This window comes from Berghia stephanieae, chromosome 4 (assembly GCF_034508935.2).
Source record: "Berghia stephanieae isolate SIO BIC M18660-M18661 chromosome 4, UCSD_Bste_1.3, whole genome shotgun sequence".
Classification (NCBI taxonomy): Eukaryota; Metazoa; Mollusca; class Gastropoda; order Nudibranchia; family Aeolidiidae; genus Berghia; species Berghia stephanieae.
The window spans coordinates 73,214,272-73,235,704 of NC_088363.1; the positions used below are offsets into that span (position 1 = coordinate 73,214,272).

Consider the following 21,433-nt stretch of genomic DNA (forward strand, 5'->3'; position numbering starts at 1 on the left):
TGAAAGTAACATGCAGAGGATGGTTTCGGTTACTAATGCCATTTCCATAATTTAAGAAATATATTTGGGAGCGATTATTTTGACAATATTCCAAATAGTTAAGGGTTTATTTAAACAAATAACCATTTCGATACGTTTTACATAATCATTCACTACTGATGCTGCTACTACTACACTACTATAAGTGCTGCTACTACAACTACTACAACAACAACTACTACTACTACTACTACTACTACTACTACTACTACTACTACTACTACTACTGCTACTACTACTACTACTACTACTACTACTACTACTACTACTACTACTACTACTACTATAACCTGTGCTATTACTACAACTACTAGGACACTCAGCTTCTGTCATCCAGGTTCCTGGCTTGAGTCCCATTGTGGTGGGGGAAAAAAAAAGAGGAGCTGCGCATGCTATCTACGTCAATAAAGATATCAGCAATCTTTATAAAAAAATATTGAAACCAAAGGTCATCCATTTTAATTTGCGTGTCGCGTGATTGATAAAATAAAGGGTCGGTCGACAATATCTTATCTAATTGTGACATGGGTTTTGTGGTGCATTCATTGATAAAATGGCTACATATAAAGATATTGTTGCAAATAAAATGGTGTCAATGAGCAAGACTTTTAAAAAAAGTTGATTGGCCGATGCAATCAGAAGCGAACGTCCAACTCAAAGAAAGAGTTAAAGGTGGTGTATCGTGAAATATCTAGTCTAAAATTTTCACACACACACACACACACACACACACACACACACACACACGCACACACTAACAAAAGGAAAGGAAAGGTAAGTAATCGTAACGAGCAAAGTGAAAGCTTAAACTGAATTATTTCCGTGTTTCCAATTGTTCTACGAAATGTTTATTGAAAATAAGTAATGCAAAGAAAGGCACACACACGCACGCACACACACACACACACACACACACACACACACACACACGAAAGATCTTCATCAATCTGAGATTAATTGTTACCACTTATAATTCAAAATGTCTTGGCCAAATTCTTAAAAATTATGAGGGGGTGGGGCTTCTTCAAAACCGTAGATGGAAAACTCATGGGATAAATATTGCAACAGTCAATGAATATCGAATATGGTCTTTGATTAAGTGTGGAGCAAAGACAGAAAACATTATTGCCAGGTGTTTTACCCTTTGCTAAAGCAGTTTACATACAATAATGGTCAGATGAATGTGCCGGACCCAAGTGGCAGATACTGTAAGAGTATTGGTAGATAAGAGGAGACTATATTTGTCTGAAACGGATGTATGGCTTTGGCCTCTTGGGGGAAATAATTGGTGCATTTTGAAGTGTATTTAACGTTATTAAATCGTTGAAACGCGCTGTGTTTAAGAATGTTAAATATGCATATCATAACCATGACTTCTGCCTGCATCGATATTATGGATCCCCAAAGAGTGTTTATGCAGTGTCTTATATTTATACAAGTAAATCACAGAATTTAACTGCTATTCCTAAATAATAATCATCACTTGATGAACTGATGCCGAGCATGTCTACCTGAGTTTGCCATAGATCCATAAAGATCCTAACTCGATCATCAAAAGCCTAAGAACATTGATTCAAAGAAGTCTCAGGTATAAGACTTTTTGAAAAGTTGGAGGAGCTTATTTCATCAATAAAGTTAGTCTTCTGGCAAAAAAAAAAAACAAAAAAAAAAACAGGGGAGGGGTGGCTGAAGGCTCATTGTCTTAGTCATTGAACCTGATTGTTTAAGTCCTGGTATAATTTTAACTTTTCAAAGGCTTATTATTGAGATTAACAAAGGACACCCCAACTCCTGCTTTTGAAATTTCGAACGAATTATTACCAACCATGATGTGATATTTTTAGGTCATTTCCGCGCCTAAAATAGGGAAGAGGTTACACAACATAAAATAACAGATAGATTTAGGGTTCTGTGTCTGCAGCTCACAATTGCCTCAGATAAAAGTGGAATCGTTACTTAGTAGATTCTAACAACAATATTTCCTTGTATTCTTGCATAAGGTCAACATATTTTCAAACAGTCGTGGCATGAGACCCTCGTTAAAAAAAAGACACTCAGTTCCCAAAAATAAGGTCATTCAGAGGGGTGGTTGAACAAAAAAAATCAATTCTCACAGAAAACTAAACTAAACAAAACAAAAACAAACTCTTTCGCTTCCGACTATCTCTCAGAGAAATGACTCCAGTCTGAGCCAGGGCAAAGCAAAAAAAAAAATCACCCCAAGGTAAGGCTAGAAAGGCACAGAGACAGGAATAAAAGGTCAGAGGGAAAGAAGACCATTCACCAGAAATAACCTCTTTATTTTTCCAAGAGTTTGAGAGAGGACAGTGGCGTGGGGCCATTGGATCGAATGGTGCCAGAAACCACACCAATCTTTTAAAAAATCATTAACAGCATAGTTTAATTAAAAATAAAACTGAGAGATTTTAACTCCATTGTCTTTCGCCAACTCACCAACAACATACTGCCTTTTTAGTCTCCACTCTATTCAAGATTCCGAATCACGCACTGCGCCGACTCGTGTGTTGGTGACATCACTGACTGAATCAACACCGTGGTGCAAAGCAATCCAAGCTCCAGTTAATGCTCTATCCATTAGTATCGCGACAGCTGATTGAGCGAGAAACTAGATCGAATTATACTATCTTCAAATAGCGGAAAACCCCTCGACTTGTGCCAGGATCTGAGAGCTCCACCGTTGGACTGGGGGGGATGCGCCAAATTAGGGTAACTTCGGCCATCCAAAATATTACATTAACTGTCAAAAACACTGATCATTGTCAAGTTTATTTGTAAGCAGCAAGGAAAAACAACATAAAACTTTAAAATATGACATATCAACCCCCCCCCCCCCCCCCACCTCTTTTTCACGATTATTGAATAAAGTAATTCTTTGCAACGAAGCATTGTGGACGAATTTACCAACATTTTTCTTGCCTGTAGTGCCGAGTTGATGGTTACGTGTGTGTGAGTGTTTATTTGTGTGTGTGTGTGTGTGTGTGTGTGTGTGTTTGTGCGTGTGTATTTGTGTCAGTCAGAGAAAGAAAGCGAAGATTGTCAACAGTTATACTTTTGGTGTGTTTTTAGATTTTTAAGTACTTAAGTGGAGTGATTTTTTCTTTGTGATGCTTTAAGATCTGAATCTACCTTTTATTTGTGCAATCATTAATCGTATTCCACTGATTTCCATTATTTGAGATATACTTTGAAGTTTTGTTTTGTTAAACAATGAATTGCAATGAATCAAGTTGACTCTTTACTTCACCGACCGTTTGGGAGATTGACACTAGATGACAAATTAGAAATAAAAAGACTAGTTCCTCACCAATCAACTGATTTTGAATTAACACAGGTGTGGAAATCTCGAAAACGCTCTTTTCAGTGACATGGTATGACAGGCATGAATGGCTCACAGTTAGTTTAGTCTTTTGTTTTTATTGTCTACTTTTTACAGATACAACAAACACTGACAAATCATGGACATCTATAGGCTACAGTGACCTTCACCACTTCCATCGTATTTCTTAACCTCCTGAACGTTGTTTTAGCACCCTGAAAAGAGTGAAAAATTTCTTGCGAAATTCAATGAAACAGGAGTGGTTAAATTCGTTAATGATTCTGTCAATTCACAAAGCTGAAATATATGCCATTCCAGATTTCAATAAACACATTATAAAAAGATTTGCAGAGATGAAACATCGCCGTGCAGATTTTTTTTACAAGTACTAAAAGTAAGTAATTTCTGTCATAGGTTTTTTTTTTTCTCTTTTGATTTACATTTATAACATATTGATTGCATTATCTACCAAATCCAATCCTTTAAATGGTGGACAAAGAATAATCACAAAGACCTTTTCATCCGGGACTTGTATCTCAGTGTTGTGGCTTGTTGTTTTCATGAATTATTTGTTTTTGTGAGTTTTGTCCACTCGTAGAAACCATCGACCCTCCCCCACCCTTCCAAAAAAGAGAGTTTTTAACATGTGTTCTCTCCTCTTAACCGTGTTCACTGTTTTAGAATTTTTTTTACTTCTTCTAATCATGGCACCACCATATGCCGTCAATACGCCAAGCCGCTGAGAGAGGATATAAATGTAAATATAAGTCAAGTATTGCATTCAATCCGCGCTTCTGCACGATTTTAATAAACATGTAATGTTCTGAGTGCCTTAAAATATGTATAGCCCTAACATGCATTACGTGCTGGATTCATACATTTGCCATAATCTGATACAGATAAGTAAAAGTCATTATATATACGCATAAGTGGACTTTTAAAAAAGATAAACATAATACGTATATAGAAAATATGTAATCAGAATAGCCATGGAAATTGCAACCGAGGTCAGAAAGTAGGATTAAAGGCAGAATGTCGTTTTTGTTTTATTAATTTTACGGCGATTACGTCACCATTAGGCCATTTCAGCGCCAGTAAAATGGAAGACGAGAGAGGAAAAGTAAAGTTGTAGATCTGAAGTTAAAAGCACCAAAGAAAAAGCAAGACAACGGGGCCTAGTTCATATTGAAAAAAAATCTTCCTCGAGCATTCCACCGATGTGCCTGGTCCCATCCAGACACAAGAAAGGGATCCCACTCACATGTTTTCAAAGTACAATATTATATTAAAAACGAATAACTATACTATAATACAATAAAGCAGAGAGTGGTGTACAAGGGAAAAATAACGTCTCACAAAGAAAGGTACTATACATTTGACCCCCCCCCCCCCCCCCCCCCCATCCTTACTTACTAGGTCTCTGATAAAAGTGATACAATCTTTTCTACTTTCAGGTAAAAATGTTACATGAATGTTGTTACTAATGAGACTGTGTAATAAAAAATAGATTATCTTTATTTTCACAAAGAAAATTTGTCGCTGATAACAAGAGGCGTTATTTGATAAACAAAGAGTCAAAGACAGTAAGACATTTGATAAGTTGACATTTTATATCCACGACTTGTGCACGATCTAGAAGGAACGAAATTGACGTCACTCAGCTCTTTATTGTTGTTTTAAGACAGCCATTTTGGTGATTATTCTCACTAAATTACACTAAGCAAATCCAAGCAACAATTACTATTAATGTCCAGCCTGATGCCCTGAGATGAAGGTTTATACTCCGATAGTAACTAAAAGACACTTGAGATTGTTTTACATGGGTACGGAAACTCACATGACACATATAAAGCTGTCACACTCACGGTAAACGTTCCTTATCAGGGTGTCCAGCAAATTAGCAGAGTAACATTTACCACCTAGAAAATAAAAATTATTTCGAGAGCCAAATTTTCATCAGCAGTTAATGGTTGACACCCATACACCTAAACACCATCTTTCATTAAAAGCCAATTTCCAATACCATTAATGTAGAAAATGTAAGTGTTGTAAGTGTGCATATTGCTTTTGATTAAGAGAGAGAGAGAGAGAGAGAGAGAGAGAGAGAGAGAGAGAGAGAGAGAGAGAGAGAGAGAGAGAGAGAGAGAGAGAGAGAGAGAGAAAGAGTGAGAGAGCGAGAGAGAGAGAGAGATGTTTGTTTTTGTTTTTAAGGGTTTTACGGCGCTTGCAACACATTAAGGTCATATCAGCGCCAGTAAAAAGGAAGAAAATTGGATAGTAAAAAGTTCTAGAATTACAATTAAAGCACAAAAGAAAAGGTAAGACAAAGGGGAATTGGTTCAAATAGGAAACAGATGTAGAATCCAAGAGCACACCGTCAAAGTACTAAGTTTGAGATCACCTAAAAGTCTCATCTGGACACAAGCACAGCCCCCACTAAGAGGAATACACTCAAATGCTTACATTATAAATTATAACAAATATAATAATAGTATTAATACATAACAGAGAGATGATTTACAGGGAAAAAAATATCATCTCCCAAAACAATAACTATGCATTTGACTGTTTCCCTCCCAGCCAGGACTCCAGCCAGGGCCAGGACAAAACCAAGTAATCTCATTCCAAGACAAAGACAGAAAGCATGTTGGAAAACAGTTATAAGGGGATAGAAGACAATATGTACCTTCCTGCCCACTATGGGAGGTAGGAACCCCACCCAGAGAGAGAGAGAGAGATAGAGAGAGAGAGAGAGAGAGAGAGAGAGAGAGAGAGAGAGAGAGAGAGAGAGAGAGAGAGAGAGAGAGAGAGAGAGAGAGACCAATTTTTTTTTCTTCTCCTCTAGTATGTTTGTTCTCATGCAAAATTTAATAGTTATATTAGTGTGGGATTTTCTTTTCGTTTTTGTTTTTGAGGGCTATACGGCGCTGGCAACACATTTAGATCATTTAAGCGCCAGTAAAAAAGGAAGAAAATGGGATGGTCAAAGCATTCTAGATTTACAATTAAAAGCATACATGAAAAAGTAAGGCAAAGGGGACTGCTTCAAATAGGGAACATGTGTAGATTCTGAGAACACACTATCAGTGTACTTAGATTGAGATAACCTAAGAGTCTCATCCAGACACAAGCACTGAATCCCACTAAAGGCTAAAGGGAATACACTCAAATGCTTACAAAACATATTCAAAAAACAACAACATAATAGTACATACCGAGGGACGATTCACAAGGATCATCTCCCAAAAACTAATACTAAACACTTAACTGTTTCCTTCTCAGCTAAGGATCCCAGCAAGGGCCAGGACAAAATCAAGCAATCCCATTCCAATACAAAAACAGAAAGCAAATCGGAAAACCGATTAAAGGGGATCGAAGACACAGCAAGTGACCTCGTGTCCACCATAGGAGGTCAAAGGACCCCCAAAACTAGAACTATACATTTGACTGTTTCTCAAAATACACCCAATGACCAACTGGATAAGAGTTTATACAGATGGCTCAGTTTCCGGCCCCCTCATGAATGGAGGTGCTGGTGCACTCATACACTGGATAGATAAAACAGAAACAAAAATATCTGTATCGGTGGGTTCAATGTGCACAAGTACTAAAACTGAAGAAAAAGCCATCCTCAATGCAACAAAAGAACTATCCAGAGATCACAGAATATACAGGAAAATGTGGTTTACTTGACAGACTCTGATGATGCTCTCCGGTCTATTGAAAATTACCAGGACTCTGAAGCCGCACACATTGTGGAGGCCCTTGAGGGCTTATCTGATAAAACAGGAAAAATTGTGCTGCAGTGGATTCCAAGTCATGTAGGTATATATGGAAATGAAATTGCCGATCAACTGGCCAAAGAAGGAGCCCAAAAGGAACAACCGAAGTCGTCAATCACTTACCATCAGCAAAAGAAAATAATAAAGCTAAAAATAGACAAAGAAAGGAATGACACACACCTGGAACACAACAAGCAGGATCCAATCCATGCCATTCAGCGAAGTAGCCAAGTCACCCTATTCCGCCTCCGAACAGGACACAATAGACTAAGAGGACATATGTTTACAAAGCTAGGTATTGGAACAACCCCTTATTGCCCATGTGGAACCGACCATGAAACCACTTTACATGTGCTTATGGATTGCCCATTATACAACGTGCAACGTTCGAACCACTGGGTCACCCCTACAACACTCAACACAAAGCTCTATGGTGAGGCTGAGGACCTAAAGCGGACCACAGACTTCATAGCAGATATCGGACTGCATCCATAGATGTCCATCAGAGGAACGAAGAAGAAGAAGAAGAAGACTGTTTCTCAGCTGAGGACTCCAGCCAGGGCCAGGAGTAATCCCATTCCAGAACAAAGACGGAAAGCATCTCGCAAAACAAAAAAAAGGGGGTAGAAAGAGGACACAGTAAGTGACCTCCAGTCCATCATTTATGGGTTATAGGCAGGTGTGTGTTGTTAGCCTTGGTTATAGGCGTCAAAGAAGAAATAAGTAATAATAACAACAATAGTAGTAGTAGTAGTAGTAGTAGTAGTAGTAGTAGTAATAGTAGTAGTAGTAGTAGTAGTATTAGTAGTAGTAGTAATAATAATAATAAAATTAAAAAATGAGCTTTTATATAACGCAATATTCACTAAACGTGCTCAAAGTGTTTAAATGAAAGAGTAAAAACTTAAATGAATCAAAATATTAATGATACTACTACTGCTAATAATAATAATAATAATAATAATAATAATAATAATAATAATAATAGTAATGACAGTATTAACAATAATGGAAGAGGAAATGCTTAAATGAATCAAAATATTAAGTTTATTACAATAACATAATTCATACAAGACACCAATGACACATTGTATACATATTAAGTAAACTCTCTCTCTCTCTCTCTCTCTCTCTCTCTCTCTCTCTCTCTCTCTCTCTCTCTCTCTCTCTCCCTCTCTCTCCCTAAATGCCAATGTTTATTTTTTCTTTTCTAATTCTCTATTCACATATCTGAGACTTCTTCTCCAGAAGACTTCATAGTCAAAGCATGTAATAAAAATTTGAGTACACCACCTCAGAAGAAGATACTTATTAATCAGTCGATGTGTAAAACATGATTATGATCCCACATCAAAAGCAAAATCACAAAAACAAACAAATAAACAAACATACAAAATTACAACAAAACTATTCACACTGTTTTGTGATCATATCCCTGGTAATTATCCCGCTAGGAGTTGGTTTGATGGCCGAAGCAAGACCTAATCTGAGATCCTCTTTATGCTTTTGTTTGACCACTTCACACAAACTCTGAAATTAAAGATAAGAATTAGAGATAATAGGACTAAAATGATTTAAAAGGCAGCCATGCTCTCCACTGACCTTGTCATAACATGTCAAGATGTCAACACCCAGTCGACAGTCTTTTACTATTTACGAAATTATAATATATCACTAAAACAAATGAACTTAACCTCAGTATAGTATCATACTCCAAAATACAACACTCACACAACTTAATGGAAATGTATACGAGTTAAGAATATTAAAATGTTTCATTTTCATTGAAGAGATAGACCATTGTACCTGAAAACTTCGTGGTTCATACACTGCAAGATGTGCTAATATTTTTCTGTCCAGTAAAATGTCTACCTGCAATGAATCCAGTTGAATTATATGTTACAAAGCAATCATATCAAAATGAAAGTGCTTATAGCGAGGAAGGAATGCAATTATTATTGTTTATTGAATGTCAGGTGCTAAATAAATTAATAAAAGTAAATGTATAAATGAATAAATAAGTAAACAAATACCCTGCCCTCTAACAATTCAAATCTCATTCATATTACAACTCTGCTCCAATCCTGGTAAATTATTATTCTATTAATGACCCACTCCCTCAATCTCATATTATGTTAGAATTAAACACAAGTTGAGAGGGGGATTTAAATATGAAACAATAAAAAAAATACGATAGTCTTTTGCTATTTACGAAATTATAAAATTTCAATAAAACAAATGAACTTAACCTCATTGTCATATTTTGGCAACAGAAGCTTCTAATGGTCCCATACTACTCCAACACTATCCAACCAGCTCTTTTTAAATAATAATGTTGAAGAGTGCCATACCTTAACAGTTGAAGAAAAATGTTGATTAAATGTGAAAACAAACATAAGTTTCGAGGAGAACGAAAAGGAGCAAATCAAAGATGTGAAACCTCCTCAAAGCTAGTAACTACCTACAGTATATATTATATTACAATAATATCAAAAAAAAAGATAGCATACTTCTTGTAAAGACTTCATGAAAGATGAATACTGTACACCATGTTCAGCACATCCAGCGGCTATTCTATAAGAAAAAATCTGTGAAGTAGATTTATAAAACCATTAAATTCAAGCAAAAAAAAAAAAAAATTTTTTTTTAAATATCACGGAATCATGTATCCAAAATATTTAGAATTGAAAAGGATACAAACGGCATTCAATTATACACAGAAGCCGAACACAACAAAAAAAGTAAAAAGTGTAACTAAATAAAAGAAAAAAATAATGAAAACAGTTAAGATCATAAAAAAAGACAAAAGCAAACTACTACTACTACTACTACTACTACTACTACTACTACTACTACTACTACTACTACGACTACTACTACTACTACTACTACTACTACTACTACTAATAATAATAATAGTACCAAAGTATTCATTTAAAATCATGGCTTCGACGTGAAACAGGTTATTTGCAATATAAAACTACTCCCCCAAATAACCACTCTTACCCAAAAAGGACCCTGCTCAAAAGCATACTTATGTTTCTAACCAGTCATAAAAAACCTAAATGGAAAAAAAAACACTCCCACCCCCCCCCCCCCCCCCCCCCCCCCCCCCCAAAAAAAAAAAAAAAAAAAAAAAAAAAAAAAAAAAAAAAAAACAACAAAAAAAAACAACAAAAAAACAAAACAAAAAAAAAACAGGGTAAGCAAGTAAAAGCAACATTTGGTGAATGAACTTGTTGTTGTTTTTTGTTTTTAAGGGTTTTACGGCGCTTGCAACACATTTAGGTTATATCAGCGCCAGTAAAAAGGAAGAAAATGGTATAGTAAAAAGTTCTAGAATTACAATTAAAGCACCCAAGAAAAAGTAAGACAAAGGGGAACTGAGAACAAATAGGGATCAGATGCAGATTCCAAGAGCATACCACCAATGTACTTAGTTTGAAATCACCTACAAGTCTCATCCAGACACAAGCACAAAATCCAACAAAGAGGAACACACTCAAATGCGTACATTATACATTCAAAATAAAAATAATACATAACAGAGAGATGATTTACAAGGAAAAAAATATCATCTCCCAAAACAATAACAATGCATTTGACTGTTTCCCTCCCAGCTAGGATTCCGGCCAGTGCCAGGACAAAACCAAATAATCTCATTCCGAGACAAAGACAGAAAGCAAGTTGGAAAACAGATATAAGGGGATAGAAGACACAGTATGTACCTCCCTGCCCGCTATGGGAGGTCAGGATCCCCACCCAGGTGAATGAACTTGGATTTGGGTTAGAGATATATGTGCCAAGGTTTTAACAAGATATGTTGCCATTCACAAGACACAGGAAGTTGAAATAAGATGGTTGCAATCGAATGAGGTATTTACCATTACCATTCTGTCTGGCCCGACGTCATAAGGACGGGACCACCACCAAATTTCACAGACTGAGCACAGGTGTCAAAATATGACATCTAAATCTAATTTGCCAAATACAAAGGATTACTATAATCATTATCAATATCATCGTTAGAATTATAAGAACTGAACAAATATTGAAAAGGAGAAAAAATCATCTTAGAAAAACAGAAGATAAATTCATACGGGAAGTGAAATTAAAGCCAATTAATCTGCATTCAGTTTGTTGTTATGTGAAAATGGAAGTAATAGAACTTACTTTATTAATATGATTTCTCCTAGGTTTTCTACTCAAGGTGGAAAAACGTAGAGATCTATTAATGGCATCTCTTGATAGTCTGTAGCAATTTCGCCTTCGACCGTAAAAATGCTGAAAAATTTAAAAGTAGAAAACATTAAGACCTTTAGAAAGTATATCTAAATACTTATAAATAGCATTCGGATCAAAATTTTAATTACTTATTTCTTTTGTCCCTTTGAAAGAGGAAAAAGTAAAAACATGAAAGATAAACTTAATAAAGATGTCCCTAACTTCCCCTTCAGTTTTTACTCTTTTCCCCACTTTAGCATAAAACTTATGAAAGATCTAATTTTTAAAAAAAAAATCAATTCCATGTGATTTTGCCAAATGACATCATGTCCCTTAGTACATAACAAAAAAAAAATCATGGTTTAGTACGATCTGGCATAGTTTAATACTATTTGGAAATGACAACAAGCTATATCGAGGGGGTGTCACTAAACAAAATGTTTAGAAATGTCTAATGTGATTTAGCCTAGGTTAGCACTATTTTAAATCGGCAACAAGTGTTATAGAGCACATTATTTGGAGAGAGAGAGAGAGAGAGAGAGAGAGAGAGAGAGAGAGAGAGAGAGAGAGAGAGAGAGAGAGAGAGAGAGAGAGAGAGAGAGAGAGAGAGAGAGAGAGAGAGAGAGAGAGAGAGAGAGAGAGAGAGAAGAGAAGAGAGAGAGAGAGAGAGAGAGAGAGAGAGAGAGAGAGAGAGAAGAGAGAGAGAGGAGAGAGAGAGAGAGAGAGAGAGAGAGAGAGAGAGAGAGAGAGAGAGAGAGAGAGAGAGAAGAGAGAGAGAGAGAGAGAGAGAGAGAGAGAGAGAGAGAGAGAGAGAAGAGAGAGAGAGAAGAGAGAGAGAGAGAGAGAGAGAGAGAGAGAGAGAGAGAGAGAGAGAGAGAGAGAGAGAGAGAGAGGAGAGAGAGAGAGAGAGAGAGAGAGAGAGAGAGAGAGAGAGAGAGAGAGAGAGAGAGAGAGAGAGAGAGAGAGAGAGAGAGAGAGAGAGAAGAGAGAGAGAGAGAGAGAGAGAGAGAGAGAGAGAGAGAGAGAGAGAGAGAGAGAAGAGAGAGAGGAGAGAGAGAGAGAGAAGAGAGAGAGAGAGAGGAGAGGAAGAGAGAGAGAGAGAGAGACCATCTTGGAAAGCATGACCTGTGTCACACATGAAGGGTATTATGGTATAATTGTGCAGAACCAAGTTTAGCAGATGTGCAAAATGATACATTTAAATTTGTCACTTCATTATGCTCATTATATTACTGGCATTATCAATTGACGTGAGTCTAAAATTAGAAAATAAGTAAGTTACCATTAGACAGAAAAACATTTCTTTTCACCAAGATAGCCAATTGTGATGCAACTAAATTTTCATAAATGTGAACAAACCAGGATTCAATGACGTTGTTATGGTGATCTTGGTAGTGATGATGATTGCTGTTGTTGTTGTGGTGATGGTGATTTGGGTGATGGTGTTAGTGAAAGTGTTGATGATGATTATGGAAGTGGAGTTGGTACTTGTGATGATGATGGTGATGAGGATAATGATTACCATGATTATTTGGCGACAGCGGTGATAGTGATAGTGGTGGTGTTCATTGTCGATATATAAATGGTGATAATGGCAGTTTCAGTGGTTGAGATGATGAAATTTCTTAGGATGGCTTGGCTAGGGACAAGCTTCTGGCTTCTGGTCTGACCATGTTTTATGGTTGTAGTAGTGGTGGTAGCGATGATGATGAGAAGGAGGATGATGCTATAAAGGTGGTGGTGGTTGCTAAAGTTTTGATAACGATGTGGTAGTAATGATGATGTGGTGGTGTTGAGTGGTAGTTCATTGATGTTAACTTCTTTTATTTGCAGGAGCACTGAGATACGAGTCATGAGCAACATTGAGAGAGAGAGAGAGAGAGAGAGAGAGAGAGAGAGAGAGAGAGAGAGAGAGAGAGAGAGAGAGAGAGAGAGAGAGAGAGAGAGAGAGAGAGAGAGAGAGAGAGAGAGAGAGAGAGAGAGAGAGAGAGAGAGAGAATTCCTGGAATCTTTATAAAATATATTTAACTAACTGTAAATAAAACAATAAACGGGGACGGAACTATTCTCATTAAAGTGATCTAACAGAAAAATGACAGATTTCAAGATGGGAACGAGTGAGAAAGTTGGAGTTGGAGAGGTGGGGACTGGGAAATTTTCATGGATGGATTGGGGTAACAAAAAACAATCCAACCACGATCTTGTCAAGTTTCAGACTTGAAGGAAAAATTAAAACGTTCAAAATCTCAATTCTCAGTCACACAAAATGTTTCAATCATCCCTCTTAATTTTTACTCCATTTGCTTTCTGAGAATTTCAGGAATTAACTCGAATTAAGAATCAAATACATTCTAATTTAAAATTTAGAAAGCTTGTATTGTAATAATTTAATTACAGTCAGTGGAACCAGTAACTAACCAGAGAATCACTTTAAAAAAAAACACTCGGGGAAATCACATTATAATAGGTATTTTGGTAAAAAATTCAAATTGGATTGAGCTCAATGAAACCTATATCATTTTAAAGTGCTTTTCAACACGATTCTAATGATACCAAAATTGTGAAAATCAGATAAGCAGAAAAAAAGTTATGTTAGTTTAAAGGCTGAAAAATGGTCTTCTTTTTGCCTTTGTTATTTACTGACGGACTTTCTCATCTCATGTAGTTCCATATCTGAAGCAGACGTCGGAGGTCATCTTCCGCCAAGCTGATCTATCTCTTGCCAATTCTATTAAAGCAGCGCCACCTTTCTCAGCTTCATCTGTCCAAGTTCTTATCCCTTTCAAATACGTTATTCTTTGTCTTCCTCTTATTCTTTTTCCATTCATCTTTCCAGTCAAGGCGAGTATTTCCAAACCAGGGTGGCGGATAATGTGTCCTAAAAATTCCATTTGGCGTTTGATGATTTTTGTTATCAGTGATCTTTTTCTGTTTGCCATTTCTAAAATTTCTTCATTTCTTTTCCTTTCCATCCATGACACCCTCATCATTCTTCTGTAAAACCACATTTCCACTGCCTCCAGTCTTTTAACCATGGTCTTGTTTATGGTCCAGCTCTCACAACCATATAGCAGCACAGACAGTACATAGCAATCCAGGACTTTGATTTTTGTTTTCATGCTAATATTCCTGTTTTTCATAATTGTATGCAGCTGGTTGAATGCATTCTTCGCCATACCTATTCTTTTCTTTATTTCACAATCTGATTTTCCATTGGATGTTACATTGAAGCCTAAATATTTGAAACATTCAACTTGTTGTATTGTTTGTCCTCTGCTTGTTATTACACAGGCTGGTGGGTTATTATTTTTAGATACCGTCATACATTCTGTTTTAGATATATTCAGTTCCAGTCCCATATTTTCACTACTCCTGACTACAACATCCAGTAGTTCTTGTAGTTCATGTTCAGATTCTGCCAGTAGAACCGTATCATCTGCATACCTCAGATTTGTTACATTCTTTCCTCCAATACACACCCCTTCTTATGTTCGATATCTCTTAATATCATTTCACTATAGAGGTTGAATAACTCTGGAGACAAAACACACCCTGCCTAACTCCTCTTCTAATAGGTGTAAAACTGCTTAGCTCGTTGTCAATACGCATTGCTGCTTCTTGTTCCCAGTACAAATTCCGTAATATTCTTAAATCTTTACCATCAATGTCCAAGGATGATAGAATTTTGAATAGTTTTTCGTGTTGTACTTTATCAAAGGCTTTTGAATAGTCGATGAAACACATATACAGATCTTTATTTACTTCAATACATCTTTCCATCAGCATTGATAATGTGAATATTCCATTTCTGGTACCCTTGTCCTCAACAAAACCAAATTGCATCTCCCCAATTTCAGGTCGTATTTTATTTCTTATTCTTAGTAAAATTATCTTCAAAAGAATTTTTGTGAGGTGGCTCATTAGGCTAATAGTTCTGTGTTGTTCACAATCAACTGCTCCTGGCTTTTTTGGTAGTGCTATAAAAATGGATCGTTTCATATCAGTTGGCATTTTTCCTGTGTCATACACTTGATTTAGAAGGTTTGTGATGAATTCAATCCCCCATTCACCCAGGCCAGTCAAGGCTTCAATTGTTATGGCATCAGGTCCTGCAGCTTTTCCATTTTTCATGCTTTTCATGACGTTCCTAACTTCATCTTTCATTATAGAAGGCCCTTCCAGTTCTTTTATCATAGGCATTTCTCCTCGATTATCAAAAAAAAGTTCTTCAATATATTCTGACCATCTGTTTAGAATGCAGACTTTGTCCATGATGGTGTTTCCACGCTTGTCTTTGATGCATCCACTTTTAGCACCTGATTTAGTTTTGTTTGTCACTTCTTTGATTTTCTGATGGAAGAATTTGCCATTTTTTTCTTTGCAGGACATTATATAGTGACATTGTTCATTTATCCAGTCTTCTTTAGCTTCGTTGCATTTTCTTTTTATCTGCCTGTTCAGAGTCTTGTATTTTTCTTCCTGATTTTTGGCCTTTCTTCTCTCATTCATTAGTTCTAATATCTCTGGAGTAATCCATTTCTTCTTCTGCAACTTAAGTGTGGTTGGAACATTTTCTTCTAGTGATGCAGCAACACTGTCTTTAAACTGCTCATATTTCTCTTCTATATCTGTTAGTTCTCCAAGCACTTCAAACTTGTTTCTTACTGATAGTTCAAATTTTTCTTGTATCTTCTGTTCTTCCCGGAGAATGTCTAGTTGGTATTTAGGTTTAGCCTTTGCTCTTTTGCAGATTTTCAATTTAACTCGTATGGGGCATAGCACAGGTATATGATCGCTGTTACAGTCAGCCCCGGCATAGATTTGGCATACAAAACCGAGTTTCGGAAACGTTTGCTGATGAGTATGTAATCTATTTGGTTTCTCACTCCATCTCCAGGACTTTTCCATGTCCACTTCCTTCTATTGTGGTTTGTTGACCAAGTATTTGTGATTGTCAGATCATGTTGACGGCACCATTGAATAAGACGATCACCTCTGTCATTTTTGTCTCCCAGACCATGTGGGCCCACAATATCTTCTATTCTTTCTCGGCCCACCTTGGCATTAAAATCGCCCATGATGAGTTTTATGTCTGAAGACTTAAACTGATGCATTGCTTTATCTATTTGTTGATAGAAATTTTCCACTTCTTCATCATCGTGACTGGTGGTTGGGGCGTATATTTGTAAAATATCAAAATCAAAAGGTTTTGCTTGTAGTTTGATTGCCATTACTCTGTCTGATATGGGCCAGAATCCTTTGACTGCTCGCGCCGTTTTATTATCTAGTATAATTCCAACTCCCTTTGGTGTTCTCCTCCTCCTGAGTATATAATTTTACAGTCATCATAATTAAGTTCTCCTGCTCCTTTCCATCTAACTTCTGATAATCCTAAAACATTGATATTCAATCTCTTCATTTCCATAACTACATTTGCTAATTTTCCTTTCTGGTACAGACTTCTTACATTCCATGTTGCTGTTCGTAATGTTTGGTGGTGCACAGTAGCTGGATGACGGTCGAGAGTCACCTGTTCACCTGCATGACTATCTCTACCGGACGAGGCTGTAATCGAGTTGCTCGAAAAACATCCATTGACGTCGTTGACTAGATTCGCTTGGACGGACATCATGACGATCTTGGGATGATACGTCAGTGGTTTCCCGTTGCCTTCTGACGGATTTTTATCTGGTTTACTCCATAGCCTTTTGACCTCCCGGTCATAACCCACAAGGCAGTGGGAGCATTTGGCAGGTTTTAAGGCGCCTCCCATTCACCTTGATAGTCCCTTCATAGAGTACATGAGGCATTTTGTATGTGTAGCTGTGCTGCCAGACTACCCAACCTCACTCTCCACGACTATCGCCAGTTGGTCCGCGGCTTTACAGCTAACCTATAGATCAGGATCTGTAGGCCGTTCCAAGATCCGCCACCTGTGGACGCGCTGGGTTGGGGATGGTCGCCCCAGCTGTACCCAGTGACGGACTTTGTGACCTGAAAATTGTTGCATTTCCGGTAGTAACCACCATTTGGATTTCAAAACTGGTCTAAAATGGCCGCTAAGATTTGAGTAAGGATTTTACTGGAACGAATTTCATGGATGCGGTATACAACTTTGCCCTGAATTTAATTTTATAAAAAAGTTAAGATGTTAAATAAACGTGCCAGCATGAAATTTTTATTAACCAAGTTCTAATCTTTTAATTATCCAAAGCTAAATTATACCCTATTTTATCCATAATCGAAAGTTATACTAAATTGTCATTGATTTTAAAATAAACTACACCAAACGATCGAGTAATTTCTCCTGAAGAAAATAAGACATAAATCATTAAAATCCACCCATAAACAAAAAATCTATGGAACTTTTTCTGAGACCCATCACTCAAAAGTTCAAAAAATCGGGTCACAGCCACTAGGCCATTTATCGGCTCCCTGCTGGAGGGCCAAATGGACGTTTACCAAAGTATCTAATTATAATGATCTTCAAATTTTAAAGCAGGGCCCTCACCCATGAAAGTCGCCTGTACATTTCCTTTTTCCATGACCTATCATTGGGTGGACTAAATTTCAAAAGTCTGAGCGTGAAAAACACCATTTTAGTTTTAGTCAAAATAAAAAGGTCAATCACAACTTCTTTAGGATCACTTCTTTCACTTTCGTTTTCTAACTAGTGTTGGGTTATTTGATCGCTTTTACTCGATCGACGACCGAGCGCCAAGCCACGAGTCAGTGCTCGATCTCAATGCCGGAAGAGCGAGTTAGTAAAACGATCACTCGATCGTAAAACGATCAAGCGGGTTGTGAGCTTGAGACGATCTTGACACGTGAGACGAGCTTGAGACGATCAGGATTCGAGCGAGCGGAGGGGTAACGAGTGTTTCGAATCATTTCAAATTCAAACGATCACAGTTTGCCATCCGATACCAATCGCCAATGTTTGCACACGGTAGTCTGTGGTTCTTCCACAGCCCTCACTCCTTGTCAGATGTTAGTGTGTCTGGGTGGCAGTGGCAGGGAAATTCGTATAGGTGTATCACGCGTGTGTGACAAGACTTCATTAAACCTACTAAAGTTTGACTATCACACACACACACACACACACATACACACACACACACACACTAAGGCTATTTCTATGACACACACGCATCCCTCTATCAATGAATACTCCTACAGTAGTGCGGCTATGTGGTATAGTCATGACGTAACTATAGGTAGTACTCTAGTCGACCATGGCTCTCGTGTATTATAATGGTCTAGTGGTATGACACCCGCTTTGGGATCGGAAAGTCCTGGGTTCGAGCCTCGCGCTCGGTGCATAGTTGAGTCTTTGGACAAGGCTCTTTACTCACATTCTCTCACCGTACTCAGGTGTAAAATGAGTACCTGGCCGTTAACAGCGTTGTCTTTGTCTGAAAAATTGTAATATCGCCTAACAGGCGGCATGTCCCGTCCTACATATTAAATGTTGCTGTTGACCGGGGACCCCTTTACAAAGCGCTTTGATCACATTTAGTGGATATTGTAAAGCTCAATTTTTTAAAGTAAAACATTAGCTTTGAATATGGAATGTTTCAATTTTAGATGCCTGTGTATTCTTTGTTAGTTCCCATCATCATCATCATCATCATCATCATCATCATCATCATCATCATCATCATCATCATCATCATCATCATCATCATCAGGGGCAGCGGTACGGTCTTTGGTTGGCACCCGAAAGGTACCGAGTTCGATCACCCGCCGCTGAGTGGTCTTGAGCAAGTCACCTTGCCCTAACTAAATTTGCGGCGCTGCACTGCGGCTATCGCTTGGGTTATTCCAGTCTTCCTTAGAATAGACCCGAAAGACGAATCTCCCCTATGGGATGAATAAAGGGAATTATGTTTAATTTATTTATCATCACCATCATATCAGCGGGATCATCATCATCACCACCACCACCACCACCCTAATAATAATGGATAAAATAAATATCAACACATTTCAATGTAATAATCAATCTAAAATCAATCAGTGCTCCTAAAAGACCCTTTGATTTCTTTGTCTAATTCGTTCCATACTTTTGGAGTCCCGACAAAGAAAGATTTTCAGCTAACTATAGTTTATATATGGGAATATTAATCAGTCGTTTATATTGGAATCGGAGTTGTCTAGCAGGTGTATTAGTTCAAAGCGCATTTCCAAGGATTTACCATGCTCAATGAACTTCACAATATTTTATTTAATTTATTCCTCCGGCACGCCATATCGACCATACATCCATTTCGTACAGTAGGTACCGATCGCTGTTTGGAGTCTTTTTGTATTAAAGCTCTTTACAATACCCGTCATTGCTTATAAGATAAGAATACATTCACACCTGAGTCAAGTGCCTGACACACGGACTTAACGTCTGGATCACAATTTTCAACAATCACTGTCACTCATCCGGCCATTGACAAGGCTTGATTTTGTGACAAGAGACACCGTACCACTGAGCGACCGAACAAATAATCACCATCTGCGCCATCGTCATCATCATCATCATCATCATTATCATCATCCTCATCACAGCCGTAACAGCCAGCAAAACCACAATCATCATCTTCGGGTCCGGTCTATCCGTGTGGGGGGTGGGGGTGGAACCTGCTAAAGTATTTCATTTTTTAAACAGAAACACGATAATCATCATCATCATCATCATCATCATCGTCATCCATTGTCGTCGGCATCGTTATCATCGTGTCCGGGCAATCCGTGTGTGTCTGGGTGTGGAACCTGCTAAATATTATTATTATCTACCTACCTAATAAAAACACACCATTCTTGTTCATTTATTTTTCAAATAATGAAATGAAAGGCACGACCTTTCCCGCACACACAAGAGGCGATGACGACCAGTGACAAATTATGGGAGGTGGGGGCGGCCGACAACTTTTGGCGCGACATAAATATGAAATGTTAAGGTGACAGCGGGATGATGGTGGTGGGAGGGGGGGGGGGGGGTCTCAACCCTTCACCATCAACAACTGTTTGATGGCGTGTGTGTGTGTGTGTGTGGGTGTGTGTGTGTGTGTGTATGTGTGTGTGATGCGACGAACGATCATAATCAAGGCTGCCAGACAGCCAGATTTCTTCTTGCCCAAGTAGTCAAATAGACCCCAAATAGCCCAACACCACAAGCATTCTGACTCCCTTGAAAAACTCATTTGTTTTGATTAACAAAACAATCGACTACAGTTGGATAAACTTATCTTTTCATTTTTTTTAAATAAAAGATTTTTTTTTAAAAATGAATAATAATAGAAAAGCGTTTCTTAGTAACCAATTTTGAACTTGGCCATCTGGCAGCCCCCATCATAACCAGCTGCAGTCAAGCCAGCCACAGACATAAGAGAGGGAGGGGTATGTGAAGTTTCCTGTGGCAAACGAGTTGCTCGTGTTTTTTTTTTCAAACGAATCACTGCTCGATGACGTCACTGACTCGAAACCCGCCCGAAACCGACTCGATTTTAGAGGACTCGATCGAAAACCCGCTCGATTTGATCGTTTCAAACTCGACCCAGCACTATTTCTAACTCTGTAACCCACCTACTTCCTGCAAGGAAGGATTTGTTTTTAACAGCAAAAATAGTTTTCGCCTTCTGTTTTCTGAGTTTTTTATCGAAAATTTCCAAAGTTCCAATATTCGAATAAAAGTTTGAAACCTAGACAGGTTGAAATATTTTGTCTATTTATATAGAATATATTTTTACTGAAACTTATACAAGGAAAAAGAATCTCGACTTTAACAATTTCCAAATTGGCAGTCGTAATTGCTGTGAAGGTCAAGGCCCTTGATGAAGGTAAATAACTCCCATAGATACCTTTCGCAAAATAAACAAAGTCACATGACACCACTGGCCGCATAAAGCCGACAGCCTCGATCAAGCCCAACGCGTCTTTTCCCGATTGTTGCGCAAAATTATTTGTCTAGTCCAGTGGTGGGGCCTTTCGGATTACCTCTTGCTGCTTGATACTACATAAAGTTAAACTCGTCCCATCCCCTATATGACCATGAATATTG

General features: G+C 37.7%; 1 protein-coding gene across 1 annotated transcript; it reads right to left on the reverse strand.

Moving 5' to 3' along the window:
- Window positions 1-8,187: 8,187 nt before the first annotated feature.
- On the reverse strand, window positions 8,188-18,262 carry LOC144971196 (large ribosomal subunit protein bL20-like). Its single transcript, XM_078911694.1, has 5 exons — window positions 17,894-18,262; window positions 11,332-11,442; window positions 9,669-9,746; window positions 8,965-9,030; window positions 8,188-8,688 (listed from the first exon to the last, which is right to left on the reverse strand). Exons 1-5 carry the CDS (start codon window positions 17,978-17,980, stop codon window positions 8,566-8,568), a joined length of 465 nt encoding a protein of 154 aa, XP_078767820.1. The 5' UTR covers window positions 17,981-18,262; the 3' UTR covers window positions 8,188-8,565.
- Between the last annotated feature and the right edge of the window lie 3,171 nt (window positions 18,263-21,433).